At 48.0% G+C, this 21824-nt stretch overlaps 1 protein-coding gene across 1 annotated transcript in view; it reads left to right on the top strand.

The window, feature by feature from the left end:
* The window catches only part of CLBA1 (clathrin binding box of aftiphilin containing 1), a 49973-nt gene that overhangs the window by 9698 nt on the left and 18451 nt on the right, over nucleotides 1-21824 (top strand). Inside the window, exons 2-4 of the mRNA XM_060262715.1 lie at nucleotides 2617-3325; nucleotides 5731-5879; nucleotides 11365-11494. Of these exons, the coding sequence (XP_060118698.1) occupies nucleotides 2849-3325; nucleotides 5731-5879; nucleotides 11365-11494 (756 nt within the window). The 5' untranslated portion in view covers nucleotides 2617-2848. The remainder of the gene's footprint in view (nucleotides 1-2616; nucleotides 3326-5730; nucleotides 5880-11364; nucleotides 11495-21824) is intronic.

Raw genomic sequence — 21824 nt, 5'->3', positions numbered from 1 at the left:
CTCGGCCATATAGGGCTTTAAAGGTAATAACCAGCACCTTGTTAGATCTTGGAAAGTAAGCAGGGTCAGCCACGAGGCCACTGAGAAGTCCAGGTTAGGAGTGGAAGACGACTGAGGAAGTCCTGGGCCACCATGTGGAGGCAGGCAATGGCTAACTAACTCTGTCCATCTCTTGCCTTGGGGATACTTTGATGCACAATATTGCCTTCTCCGTTTGACAAGGCTTTATTTTGCCATTTTTTAAGTATCAGGGATGCCTTCCTGTGTGAATGGACTATTACGGTGCATAGTACAATTGTGTAAAGATATATTCACGCAAATGCTTTTGAGATCTGATCTATTTTTAAATCAAAATCATCGCAAGAAAATCCTTTCTTGCACTCCCGATAAAACAAGTTCCAAGAGTGCTGGGCGAGCGGCTGGGTGGTGTTCTGTGCAGTAAAGTTGTAAAAAAAAAACAAAACCCTCAATTGAAGCAAACCGAGGCTTTGGCAATATACTTTATGGCTTTTTCTGTAATGTGAGATTTGTCATTGTCAAGCTCTAAAACTTGCTGTAATGCGGAGATTATTTGAATATATTGACTGTCTCAAGCTTGCCTTCTAGACCTGGTTTATTTAAATTATTGAATAAGATTATGCTGGCTGATGCCATTATTTTCGTAACAACATCGCCCTTCAGCGTAGAATGAGAAAATAAACATTTTTAAGAACTGCTTTCCATTGCCAATTCTGGCTTAATTCTCCTCTGTGTACTTTTAAGAGGCTTAGTACGAAAAAGCTGTTACTTAAAGTAGTCGAATAAAAAATTGGGGATTGGAAAGTCCTTTTTACTCATGGAAGCTTTGGCTACATTGCAAGTTTATCAGTGTACCAGTTAAACTGTCATAGAATTATTTCACATAATGCCAGCGTTTTCACACGATGCTGCTTTATACTGAATGGACTCTTGGTCCATTGAAATCAGTATTTTCTACTCAGACTGGCAGTGGCTGCCCAAGGTCTCAGACAGAGTTCTTTCACATTATCTCCTGCCCGGTTTTTTTAAAAAAGAGAGCCAGTTTGGTCTAGTGGTTAGGTGCACGGACTCTTATCTAGGAGAACTGGGTTTGATTCCCCACTCCTCCACTTGCAGCTGCTGGGATGGCCTTGGGTCAGCCATAGCTCTGGCAGAGGTTGTCCTTGAAAGGGCAGCTTCCCTGAGAGCTCTCTCAGCCCCACCCACCTCAACAGGGTGTCTGTTGTGGGGGAGGAAGATAAAGGAGATTGTGAACTCTGAGATTCAGAGTAAGAGCGGGGTATAAATCCAATATCTTCTTTTTCTAAAAAATAGTTATAACAGTGTGCAGAAGAGCTCTGCTGGATCAGACCAATCATCCATCTAGTCCAGCATCCTGTCTCACACAGCGACTGATCAGCTCCTCTGGAGGGCCAACAACAGGCCATAGAGGATGAGACCTTCGTAAGAACATAAGAAGAGCCCTGCTGGATCAGACTCAGAGTCCATCTGGTCCAGCATCCTGTCTCACACAGCAGCCAACCAGCTTCTCTGGATGGCCTACAAACGGCATAGAGGCCAAGGCCTTTCCTGATGTTGCCTCCTGGTTCTGGGATTCAGAGGTTTAGTGCCTCTAAATGTGGAGGTTCCCCTCAACCCCCACGGCTAGTATCCACTGACAGACTTCTCCTCCATGAATCTGTCTAATCCCCCTTTAAAGCTGTTTATTCCTGTGGCCATTACTACATCCTCTGGCTGCAAATTCCACATTTTAATCACTCTCTGTAAAGTAGTATTTCCTGTTCTCGAAGGCCTGCTCAGAATGGTACTTAAGTGATCCTCGGCCTGTCACTGAATTACAGTTCTAGGAAGCTGGAGGGGGGTGGAACTCCTCCTAAACTGCTTCAGATTTGTAGTGCAACTATGACTCTTCATACCATATACTCAAGAAGAGCATTTTTAAAAGCTCCCCTCCCCTTCTGCAAGGATATCAAGGAAGCATAAATGGTCCTCGCTACCTCCTCGGTTTTATCCTCGCAGTGACTTTGTAAGAGAGGTTAGTCAGATTGAGAGTCAGTCAGATTGTCTGTCCCAAGATCATCCAGTGAGTTTCATGTCTGAGTTGAGATCTGAACCCAGACCCTCTCCCCAGTACTAATCGGATGCTCTAACCGCCGCATCTTTCGGGCTCTTCTTAGATGGGAGCCAGATTTAGGCTTGTATGTATGCAGAGTGGAATGGCAAATCTTTCTTTTTAGGAAAATGACTGACCCTCTCCTATTCTGTATTAAATTGTTTTTTGAAACCTCCTCGGGTTTAAAAAAAAAAGAGCTTGCTCTTGGTGGCAGGAGGGGCTGCTATTTGAGAAGGTCAAGTGTGAAAGCCTCCTGAATTTGGCAGGTGAAACTAGTTGCAAAGCTCGCGGATCCTGGAATGCAGTAAGTAAAGATGTAGAAAGTTGTCTTTTGAAAAATGTTTCTGTTCCTTTAAATACATTTCTTTGGAATGTGTTTGTCAGATTATGAACATTTTTCCCCCCTTGCCTAATAGCTTATCTTCTCTAAGCTTTACACACACAGTATTATCGGAGAGGTCTTATTTATAACCCTTCTCTTGTAGAAATCCAAACTGGAAGAAAACTTAGACCGAGGAACAAGTGCGGCATTGATGACTTAGGGAGATGCTGAAGGGTGCACTTGTTTTGTGCAGTAACATTATTTCAGAGCGCTGACGACAGAATGAAGATCTCGGTTATGTTTTTGGAACATTAACCTTTTTTGTCTTTCACCGCCTGGCATGTTTTCTGGCTCCTTGGGCCTGTTTTCATGAGCGGTTCATCTGTAACAGAAAAATGCAGGAACCAAATTCGGTGGAAACACCTAGCAGCGCAGGAGCCTCGAAGGGGGCGTTTTTAAAGCGCTTGTCAGCAGAGACGTGTGCCCTCTCGCTCCCCGAAACCACCGAGGGGGCTGACGGACACCTCAGCCAAAACCGAAAGCTCGGTGGCCTCTTTGAACAGGAAACGGCTCAAGGAACCCTTCCCAGTGAGGGTGGCAAAGGGGGAAATTACGACCCCTCTCCGGACAGCCTTCCTGATCCTTTCACTGCAGAAGCTGGCAGCACTTGGGGCGATTTTGAAGGTTTCAGCGAGGTCAAGTTAGAGAACCAGAGCCACATCCTGGAGCCTTTGGAGAATTTAAACGGAGAACAAGCTTCTGCAAAAGGCACAGATGTCAATGATAATCACTGTACTACCTCATGTGGGCAAATCTGTTTCCAAACAGCTGGACAGAACAGAAGAGAGGTTTCCCCTAACGTTCTGATAAAGGTATGTGTTTTGATGAGTCACCCTCTCTGCTCAGTCCCACTCTCAGAGCCAGTTTGGTGTAGTGGTTAAGTGCGCGGACTCTTATCTGGGAGAACCGGGTTTGATTCCCCGCTCCTCCACTTGCAGCTGCTGGAATGGCCTTGGGTCAGACATAGCTCTCACAAGAGTTGTCCTTGAAAAGACAGCTGCTGTGAGAGTCTTCTCAGCCCCACCTACCTCACAGGATGTCTGTTATGGGGAGAGGGGGAAGGTAAAGGAGATTGTGACCGCTCTGAGACTCTGAAATTCAGAGTATAGGGCAGGGTATAAATCCAGTATTATCCTCTTCTCTTTTCTCCTGGTGGAAAACCTTGTTGCGGAAGTATTGCTTTCTGGGATATCACCACAAGGTGTTTGGCAATGTGGAGCCAGGACAACACTTTGCTTCATTAGATGCAGCCTAGAATAGCAATGCCTGTTCCCTCCCTCTGCCTGGTTGCATGTAAAAATAGTTTCATAAAGGAGCGTGTCTAACCAGGGTAAAAGCAGAGAAATTTGTTCTCTGTAAAATTAGAATAGACTTAAGCTTGTGTATTCAGATAAATTCCCTTCCCTCTACTACTCCTGTCTCCCCACGAGAGTGTTATTATTATTACATTTAAAAAGGTAAAGGTAGTCCCCTGTGCAAGCAGCAGTAAGTTCCAACTCTGGGGTGACGTCACATCACAACGTTTTCACGGCAGACTTTTTTACGGGGTGGTTTGCCATTGCCTTCCCCAGTCACTACATTTTCCCCCCAACAAGCTTGGTCCTCATTTTACCTTGGAAGGATGGAAGACTGAGTCAACCTTGAGCCAGCTACGTGAACCCAGCTTCCGCCAGGATCGAACTCAGGTCGTGAGCAGAGAGCTTGGACTGCAGTACTGCAGCTTTACCACTCTGCGCCATGGGGCCTAACATTTTTATTCCATTTTTTGTCAATTTTGCATTTCTTAATCTGGGCAACAGGCTTGTACAGTTAATTGTGTCTCATCCGTACTAAGCATATGATAAATTGAACTATGTTCAAGATGACTAGAAATGTACGAATTACGGTAGAAATAGTTTTTTAAAAAGGATTTAGATGGGGAAGTAGCAGCGGCTTAAGCCTATTTTAGACTTAATTGCCTGGTTATGTAACCCTTGAGCAGGTGAAATATTGCATTAATTCCAGTGGAGCTACTTATGTGGGTAAAGAGCAGATTCCTTTCGTTGTTTTGTGTTTTCCAACTATGCAAAAATTCACTAACTTTGATACTTGAACATCTGTTACAGCCAAGCAAATTTCTGGAAAGCCTACTTAAATTACAATTTTGTCTTCCTTCCTTCCTTCCTTCCTTCCTTCCTTCCTTCCTTCCTTCCTTCCTTCCTTCCTTCCTTCCTTCCTTCCTTCCTTCCTTCCTTCCTTCCTTCCTTCCTTCCTCCCTCCCTCCCTCCCTCCCTCCCTCCCTCCCTCCATTTAGTGTGGCAACCTGTGCAGCCTTGTTTACAAGCTTGCATCACATCATATCTAATGCTAGGAGTTCATTGGCAAAACTGTGGGGGTTGCTACAACCAAAACGATTAAACGGCAGTACAGGCAAAAGAGCTTGAGGACTGTAAGGGCAAAAAAGAAGGAAAAGAGCACCTCAAACCGCAAGGGTACACATCCAGGGCTGGAAGTGGTTGAAAAAGGGAGGTGTCTTCTGACACTTGTGAAGAATGCACAAGCCAAGTCGTTTTCAGCTCAGCCCTAGCTGACAGGCTGCTGGTGGAATGCAAAGACGTGCTCTTTGTTTCGTTCTGCAGCTGCCACAATAGGGGCCTCTGTGTTTGACCTCCAGGAGGTTCTAGGAAACCTAGGAGGCTGTTGTATTCAGAGAGGATAATTAGTAGGGCTGTAGCCTTCTGACCTTTTCTGTAGAATCAGCAGTCTGCCTGAGAATGTACAAGAGAGTACGGCCAGTGGCACTGTTAGACTTGGTTCAGATGTCTCAGTGGTTTCGACAAGCCACAATGTTGAAAGCGAGGAGGAATGATGAAAGATGGGGGGGCAGGGGGTCAAGTTCTTCTTGAATGGACAGGTAGAAAACACTAATAGAATATCTTCTGTTGAATTGTATGTACTCGGAATCTCTCTGTCTCTGCAAGGGCGCAAAGAACCAGTGCGGTGCAGTGGTTAAGTGTGGTGGACTTTCGTCTCGACAACTGGGTTTGATTCCACATGAAAGCCTGCTGGGTAACCTTGGGCCAGTCACAGTTCTCTTAGAACTCTCTCAGCTCCACCTGCCTTATGCAGGGAGAGGATGGGCAAGGTGAACGACCTACTTTTCTCCTTTTTTGGCGGGAACTCTATAAAACATCCGAATCAGCTTCAATGTATTAGAATTGTTTTCCTTTTTTCCTAGGCTAGCCTGAGCTCTGAAGATGTCATTAAACGGAGCTTTCCAGAAGTTCCTGTACCACAGTTCTTGGAGAACATAAGCGGCTTGAATCAGATGCTTGATACAAACACAGAAGACGTGGGCGTTCCTGAACGTACAAAAATTGAACCTTGGTAACTATTTGAAATATTAGATAATGACTACCTGCCTGTCAGGGTGTTCCTAACCTGTTTGCAGCATGCAAATTGAAGTTCTTTAAAATAATAGTTATGTTGATGAGTATTTGTGCCGCACAGCCATGTTTATTTCTGGAAGAAGTTTTTCTAGTGGGTGGTGCAAGATACAGTCCCATCCGTTTAGGACTATGGAATGGAGGGGACTTATTTGATTGGTAAAGATACTAGTTGACTGAATGACCGGTTCCTGTCTGTTTTTTGAGTTGTAGATAATGCTAATTCTGCTCTGAGAGCCAGTTTGGTGTAGTGGTTAAGTGTCCAGACTCTTACCTGGGAGAACCGGGTTTGATTCCCCACTCCTCCACTTGCAGCTGCTGGAATGGCCTTGGGTCAGTCTCAGCTCCAGCAGAGGTTGTCTTTGAAAGAGCAGCTGCTGGGAGAGCCCTCTCCAGCCCCACCCACCTCACAGGGTGTCTGTTGTGAGGGAGGAAGATAAAGGAGATTGTGAGCCACTCTGAGACTCTGAGATTTGGAGTGGAGGGCAGGATATAAATCCAATGTCTTTTATCTTCTTCTGTGTTTGAAACATAGGCTGGAAGGGATCTGCAGGGTCATCTGACCCAACTCACTGCACAACGCAGGGAATTCATAACTGTCTCTCTCCCACTCCCCCAGTGACCTCTGCTCTATGTCCAGAGGAAGGCAAAAAACCTCCTGGATCCCTGGACCAAGCTTACCCTGTTCCCACCTCCTTCTCACAATCTACATTGTTGCCGGATGGCCATCAAGCCTCTGCTTAAAAACCTCCATAGAAGGAGAGCCCACCACCTCCCAAGGAAGCCTGTTCCACTAAGGAACCACCCTAACTGTCAGAAAGTTCTTCCTAATTTTCAGTCAAAAACTCTTTGGGTTTGATTTCAGTCCATATTAACAGTTGACATTCCGGCAAAGTTGCTTCTCCCAACTGAGAAGGTGTTTTACTTGTCCCCTGGGAGTCTCCCTATTAATTGCTAGTGACTTGTCAGCAGCAGTTTGTTTTATTCACTATTTTGATTTTATCAAAACCTCATTGCGCCCTTTACTTAGTATACAAATTGATCCATGCTTGTTCCTTTGGGTTATGATGCTGGTGGCCCATGCTGATTGCTAGTACAGAACAAGGGGGGAAAAGAGACATTTCTGCATACCGAGAGGAAGAAGAAGAAGACTGTAGATTTATATCCCGCCCTTCTCTCTGAATCAGCATCTCAGAGCGGCTCACAATCTCCTTTGCCTTCCTCCCCCACAACAGACACCCTGTGAGATAGGTGGGGCTGAGAGGGCTCTCACAGAAGCTGGGTGGGGCTGAGTGGACTCTCACAGCAGCTGCCCTTTCGAGGACAACTCTGTGAGAGCTATGGCTGACCCAAGGCTATTCCAGCAGCTGCAAGTGGAGGAGTGGGGAACCAAATCCGCAGACTCTTATCTGGAGAACAGGGTTTGATTCCCCACTCCTCCACTTACAGCTGCTGGAATGGCCTTGGGTCAACCATAACTGGCAGAGGTTGTCCTTGAAAGGGTAGCTGCTGTGAGAGCCCTCTCAGCCCCACCTACCTCACAGGGTGTCTGTTGTGGGGGAAGAAGATAAAGGAGATTGTGAGCTGCTTTGAGATTCAGGGTGGAGGGTGGAATTGTCGTCGTCTTCTTCTCCCAGATAAGAGTCCATACACTTCACCACTACACCAAACTGGCTCTAGCGGGCATCATGGCACCCATGCGTACCATGTTAGGGGCCCCTAACCTAGCAGTACGGGGGAAAGTAGTAGAAAAAGAAGATACTGGATTTACACCCCGCCCTCCACTCTGAATCTCAGAGTGGCTCACAGTCTTCTTTACCTTCCTCCCCCTGTGAGGTGGGTGGGGCTGAGAGGGCTCTCACAGCAGCTGCCCTTTCAAGGACAACCTCTGCCAGAGCTGTGACTGACCCAAGGTCATGCTAGCAGGTGCAAGTGGAGGAGTGGGGAATCAAACCCGGTTCTCCCAGATAAGAGTCCGCACACTTAACCACTACAGGAAACTGGCTCTCAGCAAGAGCAAGTGGGGTGGCTTGCTCATAGTGCTTGTTGAGGGGAAGAAACCAATCGTTCTGTAGTGCTGCAGTGTTTGGGAGGAGGGTTTCTTCACCACTTCGGCTTTGCAGTCAGATAGGGAAATTTGCTGTAAGCCCTGGGGAGCGGGGGGAGGGGAAGGGGGAGAGGAAATGATTTGCAGGCAGCCGACCACCATTGCCACATCAGTCGTAAACAGCTGTATAGGGTCAAGTTATTTTGAGTCTACAAAGTTTACCACCAGAGTTTTGGGAGGTTGGCTTCTACTGCCAAGCTCAACATCGAGCGCTGAAGTCTTTAAAAGGGATATTTCCCCACAGAGCGGTTGGGGGTTTGGGTGGGGGGGGGGCGCTGGTAAGCAGCTGTATCTTCCCGGCTCCCTTTCCCTTCAGTAACAGTGGCTGTTGAAAGTGTTAATTCAAGACGAGGGCCTTCCCCACCTTCCGTTAGTTATGGAGTGCGGGGGAGGGGGGTGGACATCTCGACTTACTTCCCCGGAGCTTTCACACAAATCCCCTGGTTTCTTCCTTCCAGCCTTGAGCTCTGTGGTGAAGTGCCTGTCAGGCTGGGCAGCCTGCACGTGAGGTTGAGGGGTTTCTGCATCTTCCATGGGTTCTATAAACTTAAAACACACGTGCGCACAAACACACACACACCCTTGACTGATGAAGACTAAGCATGTTCCTCTAGGACAGTGGTCCCCACCTTTTTTTTGCACCAGGGACCGGTTTTGTGGAATGCAATTTTTCCATGGACTGGGGCGGGGGTGGGGAGAGGGGGGCACGATGGTTTCCGGATGATACAATTGTGCACTTTATTTTGGTGTGGTGGTTAAGTGCGCAGACTCTTATCTAGGAGAACGGGGTTTGATTCCCCACTTCTCCACTTGCAGCTGCTGGAACGGCCTCGGGTTGGCCATAGCTCTCGCAGAGTTGTCCTTGAAAGGGCAGCTTCTGAGAGAGCTCTCTCAGCCCCACCTACCTCACAGGGTGTCTGTTGTGGGGAAAGAAGATAAAGGAGATTGCGAGCTGCTCTAAAATTTGGAGTGGAGGGCAGGACATAAATCCAGTGTCGTCGTCTTCTTATTATTTCTAGATTGTAATATATGATGAAATAATTATGCAACTCACATCCCGGTTGCTAACAGGCCACGGACCGGTACCAGGCCACGGCCCGGGGGTTGGGGACCCTTGCTCTAGGAGACGTGGAATATTGGCAGCAGCTAGACTTGTTAAAATGTGGGTGGGGAGAAAGGAAGCAGGGTTGGGAAAGGAGCATTGGGCTTCCAGGGCTACTGAGAGGTCATACGATTCTGGAGAAGGAGATCTGGGCGGGGAGGGTTGTCATGTTTGTGGGTTTGCCACACCCACAAGCAGTTCTTTTTGGGCTGCTAACTTTTATCTCTTGAGTCTAAAGCATCAGCCTCATTCAGATCCTGGCAATGATTATAAAAGAGGACAAAGTCCTTCCAGTTTGCCCTAAAGTTACTCCTTTCGCCCTCCTTTTACTCCTTTCGCCCTCCCTTCTTTGCGAAGGAGAAACTGTCTTTGCTGAATTTCCTGTGCCTCGGAGGAGGGGGGGCAGAGCTGTTCTTCTGCAGTCACCACTAGCAGATTTTTTAAAAACCAAGTTAGCCTGTTGCATTAACGTGCTTCTGCATGCGCTTTGAAGGAGTTTTAACTGCGGTAGTACAATTTAGTTATGCTTTTCATGCAGTAGCTGCTGGGATGCTTCTGTCATAATTCATACTTCTGCATCCTGCAACAAGGACGGTCAGGAGCCTGCAGACCAAGCCGCAGGAGAAAAGGTTGAAGAACTTGAGCATGTTCAGCCTGGAGAAGAGGAAGTTCAGGGGGGACATGATGGCTCTCTTGAAGTATTTGAAGGGCTGCCTCTTCGAGAAGGGGAGGGGGCTGTTCCTGTTGGCAGCAAAGGAGAGGACTCGCAGTATTGAGTTTAAATTGAGGAAGCAAAGGCTGAACATTAAAAAAAGCTTTTTTACTCCAAGAGTTGTTCAACAGTGGAATCTGCTACTTTGGGAGATGGTGAGCTCCCCCTCACTGGCAGTCTTTAAGCAGCGGTAGGACAAACACTTGTCAGGGGTGCTCTAGGTTGATCCTGCATTGAGCAAGGGGCTGGACTGGATGGCCTCTGTGGCTCCTTCCAACTCGTACAATTCTGTGGTTTTGACTGGACAAATAGATCGTCTGTGATAGGTGGATTGAGCATTGGGAACATCTAGCTGAGAAATCTGGGTTCAGATTCAAGCCAACGGATGGACTCTCCTTCAGAAAGCCACTTATGCTCTGTTTCAGTCCCCCATCTGTGAAATGGAAAGAGCAAGGAGGTTTCTTTGGAAGCTTGTATGCCCATGAAGTAGGTATTGAGGGTCACTGCAGAGGTCCACCAGTGAATATTAGCCACAGCGTATTGTTGGAACTCTCTGTCTGGGCAGTGATGCTCTGTATTCTTGGTGCTTGGGGGGGGGGCACAGTGGGAGGGTTTCTAGCCCCACTGGTGGACCTCCTGATGGCACTTGGTTTTTTTGGCCACTGTGTGACACAGAATGTTGGACTGGATGGGCCGTTGGCCTGATCCAACATGGCTTCTCTTATGTTCTTATCACTTGGTGTGATAGAATGCTTGCTGGCCTGCAGATGGATGCATGAGGATTTGATCACCAAAACCCAAAGTCTGGAGTTGATGCAAAAGTTCTGTTTAATCTGTGACGTGTAGATTTCCACTCAATGCTGTAGCTATCAGGTGACAAATAATGTATGAGTGAACCAGTCCAAAGAAGTCTGTGGTCCAAACTGAGCCTTTGAGCAGGCTGTACATTCAGATAAACCTGCCATAAACTAGCTAGGAAATAAATGCTTGGAGGGAAAAGATCCCAACTCATAGGTGGAAACTGGGGGAAGAAGTACCTGTGTCCAGGAAGTTCCCTGCAGATCAGTTTTAACAAAATTAATTCAAATCTGTGGGTGGGCATGTAAGGTCTTTCAGACTGGTATATAGTTATCTGTTGGATGAGCACAGCAGAACTCAAGACTGTAGCTATATATGCGTCTTTTGGACAGATCTTGGAAAGGCACAGAATGTATGTATGTATGATTAGCAGCCCCCCCCCATATCCTTCTTCAACATGTATTCTGTGCCTTTCCAAGATCTGTCCAAAATAAATAAATGAGTGTTGTCATGGCTCACCTTCAGGGAATCCTGGAGCTTGTAGTGAGGCGGACAAGAATTCTTCATAGAGAAACCTTATCTTCCCTCACAGAACTACAGTTCCCAAGATCCATTAGGAAGCAAGGACGATTGACCCTTTTTTGCATCCTTATAAGTGCTTGCATTTTTGCAATCTCAGATTAACATTTCTTGCATTTCCTTTAAAGCACAGATTCTGGGGACTTGTGGAAACTTCTTACTCGTGCCAGGAACCTTTCTGGTTTGAGATGTCCATGGAATGAATCTCATTGCCAGGAAAACCTTTTAGCCGTTCTTGGAATAGATGCTCATCAAAAGGTACTTCTAAAAAAATTCCCTATACTGCTGTGGTATTCTTTTTAACCTTAATGGGTGTGATGATCCAGGCTAGTCTTGGGAAAACGAGTGTTGCCTTTTCACAAATTGGGGTGATGAGTTTTGGCTTGGCTCGCTAGGCAGACAGTATGTATGATTAGCAGCCCCCCCCCCCATATCCTTCTTCAACATGTGTCAGGGCTGGGGTCTTTTGGCTCTGGCAGCTGTAGTACAATCCTGGAAATCTTGGAGACCTTAGGTGAGAAGCAGACACACAAGGCCTCTTGTGGCCTTGTGAGCGTGCAGCACTGTGCTTCTAAACAAACATAGAAACATAGAGCTAGAAGGATCTTCAAGGGTCATCTAGTCCAACCCCCTGCACAGTAACCCTGGTAACCCCTGCTGTATGCCCAGAGAAAGGCAAAATACCTCCAATATCCCTGACCTGTAGGAAAATCCCTTCCTGACTCCCAAAGGAGTGATCGGCATTACCCTGGGCATATAAGAAAGGGCCACAAGAGCTGGCTGCTGGCTCATCCCTTCTTGCCTTCCCTCTCACGATCTGCCAAAATTCATAGAGTAAGTGTTGCTGTCAGATGGCCATCTGGCCTCTGCTTAAAAACCTCCAAAAAAAGGAAGAAGACCACAGATTTATCCCCCGCCCTTCTCTCTAAATCAGAGTCTTAGAGTGGCTTACAATCTCCTTTATCGCCTTCCCCCACAACAGACACCCTGTGAGGTGGGTGGAGCTGAGAGGGCTCTCACAGCAGCTTTCAAGGACAACTCTGCTAGAGCTATGGCTAACCCAAGGCTATTCCAGCAGCTGCAAGTGGAGGAGTGGGGAATCAAACCCGGTTCTCCCAGATAAGAGTCCGTGCACTTAACCACTACACCAAACTGGCTCTCCACTTCCCACCACTTCCCAAGAAAGCCTGTTCCACTGAGGAACCATTCTTACTGTCAGGAAGTTCTTCCTAATGTTTAACTGAAAACTCTTTTGATTTCATTTCAACCTGTTGCTTCCAGTTCAGCTTTCTCAGGGAACAGAAAACAACATAAGGTTCTTCGCCCGAACACTAGTTTTTGGGGGTGGAGGTTATCCAAAGAGGACACTAAAATAATTTCCATAACTGTTGAATTTTTTATTGCAGGGGTGGCCAACGGTAGCTCTCCAGATGTTTTTTGCCTACAACTCCCATCAGCCCCAGCCAGCATGGCCAAGGGCCGGGGCTGGGGCTGATGGGAATTGTAGGCAAAAAAAAACCTCTGGAGAGCTACCACTGGCCATCCCTGCTTTATTGTATCATCACAGGAGATGACAACAGCAGAATTCCAAAAAAGTTACAGTCTGGAAGCCCATGTCATACTTAGTGCAGATGAACCATGGGCAACTCAAACGTAAAAGTAACCTTTCCTATTCCTGACAAGACTTGCTGCTAACTTTCTCAGTGGCTGACTTACGGGCTGCTTAAAACCAGTTCTTTCTAATATGTGCAGCGCTCTGTTATCTCTCCCAACACAGCACATTCCTTTTTCGCCTACGTGACCTCGCCGTCCAGCTCTAATCGAGACTTCAGCAGGCTTCACATGCCTGAAGTCAGGCTGAGACCAATCTTCTTCCCCAGGGCGACAATGTGCCACAGTGAATGCTGCGTATGAGACAATGTCAGGCGACAGTGAATGTGCGTCAGGAAGAACTTCCTGACAGCGGTTCCTCAGTGAAACAGGATTCCTCGGGAGGTGGTGGGCTCTCCTTCTTTGGAGTTTTTCAAACAGAGGCTAAATGGCCATCTGACAGCAATGCTGATTCTGTGAATCAGGCAGATTGTGAGAAGGAGGCCGGCACGAAGGGTTGCATCATTGCTTACTTCTCGTGGTCCTTTCTCACATGCCCAGAGACTTTGATGTCAGGCAGCAAATTTTCTCCAGGCTAGTTTTGCCAGGGATCCTGGCGGGTTGGGGGTTTTTTTGACCGTCTTCTGGGCGTGGAGCAGGTGTCGCTGGGGTGTGTTTGTGGAGGTATTTGTGAATTTCCTGCATTGTGCAGGAGATCGGACTAGATGACCCTTGAGGTCTTTTCCCACTCTATGATTGACTCCTCCATCTGCCATTATCGGGAGTTTTGTTTTCTGGGTCAGTATTCAGCAGTGGCATGTTCCCGTCCACCACCTCATTTGGCTGCATTTAGAGAACCCCAGCTTGTGCACAGCCTTGATATAATCATCAGACAAATTGTGTTGCATTTTAAAGAGTTCTCTCTTGGGCCCAGAGTAATGCCGAAAAGATTCTACTTTCTTAAGAATTTACCCACATGCCTGGAACGTGGACGAGGGGCAAGGGGAGCCATGCTCGGGTGAGCCACAAATAGCGTGTCAAGGAGCCACACGTGGTTCCCGAGCCACTGAGTATCACTGATGTGGATCACGTCTTCAGATCTATTTGTTACTTGTAGTCCACCTTTTGCATTTGGACTTGAGGAGGATTACAACACAGACTGAGTCAATGCATTTGACAAGATGGGATGTTCAGTGAATAACACAATAGGGATTAGGGTTGTAGAATCAACACGAAGTCTAAAAAGAGAACCAAATCAAAGCATAAGTGTTAACACGACACATTAAGTGATGCAAAAATTTCTCATTAGGTTCTCAGTTTGAGTAAGCTACATACAATAGTATAGACCAGGGGTGTCGATCTAATTTGTTATGAGAGATGAATCTGACATAAATGAGATCTTGTCGGGCCAGGCCATATATGTCATAAAATATATTGCCAGGTAGCAGAGAAATAAACTTTATAAAGGACACAGGAAAACACAAAGATTTTTTAAAAGCTTAAAATAAAACATGCTTAAAACATTTAGCACTCTTTGGTCTTAAAGGTGCTTTCTTTGTATCTCTCCTGTGTGATCCAGGGAACTGGGCAAAGGAAGCTCTGGCTTTTTCCTTCCTTCCCTAAGGGACCAGGAGAGGGAGGAGCCTCAGCCAGTAGAGGGAGAAGGGGCTTGGCTCAGTAGCTCTGCTGGGCGATTGAGAGATCCTGGCAGAGCAAGCCATCCCCTCCCCCTCTCATCCCCAAGACAAGAGCCTCAGCCAATGGAGAAAATAGAGGTTTTGCGCTGTAGCTCCTGTGTGATTGAGCAAGCCTGGCAAAGCAAGCTGTGATGCAGAAGGAAGCAAAAGAGAGGAAGAAGGAAGCAGATAACATCTAGTTGCTTGGGGGTCTGAGAGGAGCCCTCCAGGGGCCTTATTCGGCCCCCGGGCCGCACGTTTGACACCCCTGGTATAGACTAACAGCCCTGCCTCAGGGGCTCCTCGTTGGACATGGTTTTTCTACTGATTTTTTAAAATGTGAGTAGGATCCATCCAGCTGAGTGTTGTTTCTGGTCATCTTAAACCACGATCGGACTATCCACTATTCTGCCTAGCAGATCATCCCATGAATCAAACCTAGAGTCACAGTTGGTGTAAGGGGACCCTGTGACCGACTCTGCTCAGCTTCCGAGATTGAATGAGATCAGGCTCAGGGCTCCGACCTCATGCTGTCCCCACAACCTGCCCTTTCTCCCACCTGAACCCCTGATAGGCAGGGGCCTTGTAGACTTCTAAGCTTGCCCTTTGCACGCATTCATTTATACAAGGGAGAAGGTTTTCCAGGCAGCTGTTGTCAAGTGTGAACTATAAATACATTATGGAGAGGGTGGCATAAAATCAAAGGGAAATTACAGCGTGAGATTGCTGAACTGGAATTAATTCATAAGTTGAGAACAATGGACTTCCCTCACCCCAGTCCAGGGCCGAATAGGGACATAGGACTTTTATCTCACTACAGGTGCTAATCTCCCCTCTGCTCTAATCAAGCTGCGTGGTACCTTTGCATCGTTCACAACCATTCCTTGCATCATCCCTCCCACCTTCTGGCTAGAATAAAAGATCTCCACTTCAATTCTGCTGTGTCTGACAAACAGAGAAAGGATGCCAGCCTCCAGGTGGGACCTGGGGATCTCCCAGAATTACAGTTCATCTCCAGACTACAGAGATCAGTTCCCCTGGAGAAAATGGAGGCTTTGGAGCCTCTAAGCTGAGTTAGCGTGAGCTAGCTCACAGTTTTTTAGCCTCTGGCTCACACATTTTTGTTTTAGCTCAGGAAATATGACCCCAGAGCAAACTAATGTATGCAGTAGCTCACAACTTTAATGCCAGTAGCTCACAAAATAGAATTTTTGCTCACAAGACTCCACAGTTTGTTTGTTTATTTGGTTGATTTATATTCCGCCCTTTCCCATACGTGCTCAGGGTGGATCACAGTCATGGTAAAGCAGTTAAAATACAACAATAAGTTAATAATATATGAATAAAACATAACTCGGAAATATACACAGGCAGGCAGGCACATATTTCAGGTGAAAGCATAATTTTTCAGCTCATTGTAGCTTTTCAGCCCATTGTGGGGGAGGGCAGTAGATGGTACAGACAGTAGAATGAGAGGACGTCCGTTTGCCTCAACCAAAGGCCTGGCTAAACAGCTCTGTCTTGCAGACCCTACGGAACGGAAGCAAATCCGTAGGGCCCGGATCTGTTGGAGCAAGAATCTACATAAACCCAGTCTGACAGCTACAGTATGACAGCTGGTGATCTAGCTGCCAGGCTAGGTCACAGTGACCTGATCAGCAGACCGGCTTGAGCCGGCAGAAGCCAAGTGATGCAATCTGCTGAGTCAGCATGGCCAGGATTGGCTGCTTGGACTATATATGATCTGTGTGTGCATCACACAGGTCTCTCCCTGTGAGATGGTGGTTAGGCGAAGCACTTTGTCCGTGGAGGTGATATTGTATAGACTGCACAAGAGAGCACTTGTTGTGTATATATGTTAATACACCTTTTGGCACTAGTTGCACGTGTCTGCCTGATTTTCTTTCCTGAAGCCCTGTGTCGGGCAAGTCATCTCCCTCACTCTGCTACTCCCGCTCCGACAGGGTTATGGGCCCAGGGCGGTTCCGCTGCGCGGAGGAGAGAGTTGAGAGTTGAGCTGACTGTGAGGTTGGAAAGAGCCGGAGGCGAGGAACGCCGGTGAAGGACACAGAAGCACCACCGTTCTCTGTTTGAGAGCCAGAGGGACGTCGGCAGCCAGCCGTGAGGAGGAGTCGGCACGATGGCTCAGCAACAGCTTGGAGTAGCCGTTGAGAAGCTGCGGGGTGACATGATAGAGGTTTACAAGATAATGCATGGAATGGAGAAAGTAGAGAAAGAAGTACTTTTCTCCCTTTCTCACAATACAAGAACTCGTGGGCATTCGATGAAATTGCTGAGCAGACAGGTTAAGACGGATAAAAGGAAGTACTTCTTCACCCAAAGGGTGATTAACATGTGGAATTCACTGCCACAGGAGGTGGTGGCGGCCACAAGTATAGCCACCTTCAAGAGGGGTTTAGATAAAAATATGGAGCACAGGTCCATCAGTGGCTATTAGCCACAGTGTATGGAGCACAGGTCCATCAGTGGCTATTAGCCACAGTGTATGTGTGTATATAACATTTTTTGCCACTGTGTGACACAGAGTGTTGGACTTGATGGGCCGTTGGCCTGATCCAACATGGCTTCTCTTATGTTCTTATGTTCTTAAGCTCACCTCAGCCAACTACGCGGTGTGGAGCCTGAGAATGCAACACTACCTCAAGCGTGAAGGGCAATGGCTGTTCGTGAGTAACCCCCCTGCTGACTTATCTCCTGCCGAGACTGTGTTATCGGATAAGGCACTGGCCAACATAGTGCTATCTATAGGAGATGACCAGCTGGTTTATGTGCGAGGGAAGGACACTCCCAAGGCTGCCTGGGACGCGTTGAGTGCGGTGCATGTTAGCACCACTGCTGGTTCCCTCATGGCCTTGACAAGGAGGATGTTCCGCACCGTTATGCCGGCTGGAGGGTGTGTGAAAGATCACATCGAACGGCTAACGGACTGTTTCGTTGAGCTGGAGGCAAGAGGCAAGACTGTAGCTCCAGACGACAGAGTGTACATTTTGCTGTCGTCGTTGCCACCTGAGTACACTCCCCTGATAACTTCTCTGGAGACGGTGGACGTAGCGACCCTGACCATGGAATACGTCTGTGCCCACCTGCTTGACTTCCAAGAGAGAATTGCGGCCGTGAGCTGTCCGGGGGTGTCGGCCGGGCAGCGTGCTGTTATCGGTGTGTCCGGGAAGACAGCCAAGAATGAGCCAGCTTTTGCTGCTGGCAGGCGTCCGAAGGTGGAGGAAGTGGAGCCGACTGCGTTTGCAGTCCGTCGCTGCTATGGATGCGGGTCGTCGCAGCACCTGCTCCGAGCTTGCCCTGAGAGGGAGAAGAGGCGGGGGCGTGTGCGGCGAGAGCGGAGGACCGCCAGCCCGTGTGAGGAAGCAACCCGGCTGGTCACGTCTGCAGTAGAGAGCACAGGGTCTGCTTGGATTTTAGACTCCGGGGCAACGAGCCATCTCTGCTGCGAGAAGGAGTTGTTGAAAAACATTGACAGTCCTGAGCATAAGTATGTGAGAGTGGCTGATGGGACCACTGCCAATTCTGTTTGCTCAGGCAATGTGGAATTTCCTGCACTGAAATGTATGTTGCAAAATGTGTTGTATGTACCCTCACTGCAGTCTAACCTGTTGAGTGTTAGCACACTGTTTGACCAGGGATACCAGGTGAGATTTGAGAAAACCTGCTGCAAAATCCTGGGAGGTGGGGGAAAGTTGCTTGTGACAGGAAAGAGGGAAGGTAAACTGTATGTGATCCAGAGTGATTGTGCCCAGGTGGCTCAGGTGTCGAATGAGCCTGTGCACAATAATTGTATACATTTGCTCCATAGGAGACTTGGGCACTGCGGATTTAGGGCGTTAAAGAAAACCCTGGAGCTTGTGCCTAGTTTGAAAGTAAATCCTTGCAAACGTTACTTGGATTGCCAGGTCTGCAAGAAGACCAAAAGCAAGGCGTGTGCTGTTGCTAAAGAAAGCTCAAGGGAAAGCACACGAGCCCTGGAACTAGTCCATTTAGACGTTATTGGCCCATTGCCAAAGAGTCTGTCGGGGAGGAGATACTGCTTGGTGGCCACCGACGACCACACGAGGTACGCGTGGGTTTTCACCATGGTGCATAAGTCTGAGGTGTATAAGACATTCACCAAGTGGGTCAAAACAGTGGAGAGACAATTAGGGGTTAATCTCCTAGCTGTACAAACCGACAGAGGGGGGGAATTCTTATCTAACCAGATGAAACGTTGGCTGGAAAACAAGGGCATTGCCCACCGTCTGACGAACCCAGCAACGCCCCAAGAACATGGGCTATCCGAGCGAACAGGCGCCGTGTTACAAACACTAATGCACAGCATGCTCGAGGATGCAAAGCTGCCAATTCGTTATTGGGCGGAAGCGATGCATTGCTCGGCATACGTACATAATAGGGTTTGGTGTAAGCCTGTAAATGATTTGCCTTATAAGCGGCTATATAACCACTGCCCAGATTTGAGCTTTCTGAGGGTATTTGGAACCCAAGCCTGGGTGAATATTCCTCTGAAACATAGAAGGAAAGGAGGTGACCGGGCAGTGAGCCTAACCTTTCTGGGCTACCAGCCAGAAACCAAATCATATCGCTTTTGTGATAAGCGGGCGAAGCTAACCTTTAGTAGGTCCGCTGGATTTAGTGAGTCCAGCTGGGCAAGATTGCACTCTACGGAAAGAGACCTGGGAATGCTGCCAAGTACTGATAAGAATGTTGGAGCGCAGCCCAGAAGCCCAGCCCAGGAGGTGGCACCCAGTGGGGCTGGAGAAGGTGAGCCGAATCCTGGCACAGGGCCACGGGTGTCGGCCAGAGCCACAAAAGGCATCCCTCCTGCTAGATACGGGTTCCCAAGTGCAAACCAAGTCAGCACCCCTGAACCTGAAACATACGAGGAGGTGCTGAAGCTAGATAGTAAAGAAAGGCTAGCATGGTTTGCCGCAATGCAGAAGGAATATGATTCCTTGCTGAAAAACAGAGTGTTTACTGAGGTGCTAAGGCCGGGCAACCGGAACATTATCTCCTGTAGGTGGACCTACCGGTTAAAGAAAGACGCAAATGGAGCCGTGCAACGAAAGGCCAGGTTAGTGGCCAGAGGGTTCAGCCAAAGGAAGGGATTGGATTATCAGCAAGTGTTTGCCCCCACTTTAAAAGCTGAAACCCTCAGGGCAGCATTGTGTAAGGCTGGAAGTACGGGGCAACAAGCCCATCACTTTGACTTCGAGACAGCCTATTTGAACTCCCCCTTAGACCAGGAGCTGTTTATGGAACAAATCCCCGGTTTTGATGGTGGGAGTGGTGTGTTAAAACTGAACAAAGCCTTGTATGGTTTGAAACAAGCCGGACACGCATGGTACAAGTGTTTGAAGTCAGCATTAATGAAAGTAGGATTCAACCAGCATCTGGCAGACCCTTGCATGTTTAGCAGGGTGGTGGGAGAGTCCAGAATGATAGTCCTCATCTTTGTGGACGATCTGATTGTCTTAGTGGACTCCAACCAACAATTAGCATGGTTTCAAGAAACAGCCAGTAAGCTGTTCACTATCAAGCACCTGGGGCCAGTGAGCTACTACCTAGGGGTGGAAATAGCGAGGAGGGCCGATGGTTGTTTTGAACTGTCCCAGAGCAACAAAGTGAGAGCGCTGCTAGCTCAGTATGGTATGAACGAAGCTAGCAGTGTGCAAACACCCATGACCACAGGTTATAGCAAGGAACCTGAAGGTGAGATATTCAAGAATGTACCATTATACCAGTCCCTGATCGGGTCCTTATTGCACCTAGCGTGCTGGACCAGGCCAGATATCAGCTATGCGGTACATATATTGTGCCAGAAAAATGCTGAACCCCACCACAAAGATTGGGTGGCGGCTAAAAGAGTACTCCGTTACCTCAGCGGCACAATAGAACGTAAGCTATCCCTCAGAGTAGGAGAAAAACCTGAACTACGCGCCTATGCTGACGCAAGCTGGGGGGACCGGCCCAAGGCAAAATCAACCACAGGAATTGGAATATTTCTGGGAGATGCCCTAGTAGTATGGAAAGCCACCAAGCAGACCCTGGTGGCATGTAGCACGTGTGAGGCAGAGTACGGTGCCATAAACGAATGTGTACTTAACCTAGAGTGGGCAGTACAACTGATGAGGGACTTTAGCATACCTGTAAATTTGCCAGTTTCAGTATATACTGACAACTCAGCAGCCAAAGAACTGACGGAGAACCAAGCTGCTCGAGGGAAAAGCAAGCATATACTTATCAGGTACCAAAATGTGAAGGAAGCAGCGGCTAAAAACCTCATAAAAATAATAAAGTGTACATCGGATGAGAATGCCGCTGATATATTCACGAAATGTTTAACTGCAAGTGAACATGAAAACTGTGTAAAGTGTTTGGGTATACTGGGTTTAAATAGATTAGGAGGTGTGTTGGAGCAAGAATCTACATAAACCCAGTCTGACAGCTACAGTATGACAGCTGGTGATCTAGCTGCCAGGCTAGGTCACAGTGACCTGATCAGCAGACCGGCTTGAGCCGGCAGAAGCCAAGTGATGCAATCTGCTGAGTCAGCATGGCCAGGATTGGCTGCTTGGACTATATATGATCTGTGTGTGCATCACACAGGTCTCTCCCTGTGAGATGGTGGTTAGGCGAAGCACTTTGTCCGTGGAGGTGATATTGTATAGACTGCACAAGAGAGCACTTGTTGTGTATATATGTTAATACACCTTTTGGCACTAGTTGCACGTGTCTGCCTGATTTTCTTTCCTGAAGCCCTGTGTCGGGCAAGTCATCTCCCTCACTCTGCTACTCCCGCTCCGACAGGATCTCCACAGGGAGCTGATTCCACCAGGCCGGGGCCAGGGCTGAAAAAGCCCTGCCCCTGGTCAAGGCAAGCCGGACGTCCCTTGGGCCGGGGATGGCCAGAAGGTGCTGATCGGCCGATTGCAGCAGTCTTCGGGGCTCGAATGGGGAGAGGCGGTCCTGCAAGTATGTTGGTCCCAAGCTGCGTAAGGCTTTAAATGTCAGTACTAAAACCCTGAAGCGGATTCGGTGCTCAATCGGTAACCAGTGCAATTTGCACAGCTTCGGCCGACTGCTTGCCCGTGAGGCAATCCAGTTAACAGCTGCACTGCCGCATTTTGCACCAGTTGGAGTTTCCGGACCGGTCCCAAAGGCAAGCCTGCATAGAGCGAGTTACAGTGGTCCAACCTGGAAATGACCGGGCGTATTAAAGGGGGTATTGCTTTGGAGGTTGGAGTCTATGGCGTTGTACCCCACTGCAGTCCAGGGCTTTTTTTTGCAGCAGGAAC

This window comes from Heteronotia binoei, chromosome 21, assembly GCF_032191835.1.
Source record: "Heteronotia binoei isolate CCM8104 ecotype False Entrance Well chromosome 21, APGP_CSIRO_Hbin_v1, whole genome shotgun sequence".
In the NCBI taxonomy this organism is placed as follows: Eukaryota; Metazoa; Chordata; class Lepidosauria; order Squamata; family Gekkonidae; genus Heteronotia; species Heteronotia binoei.
The sequence above is the reverse complement of the archived record's forward strand: the minus strand, read 5'-3'. Positions and strand labels throughout refer to the sequence as shown.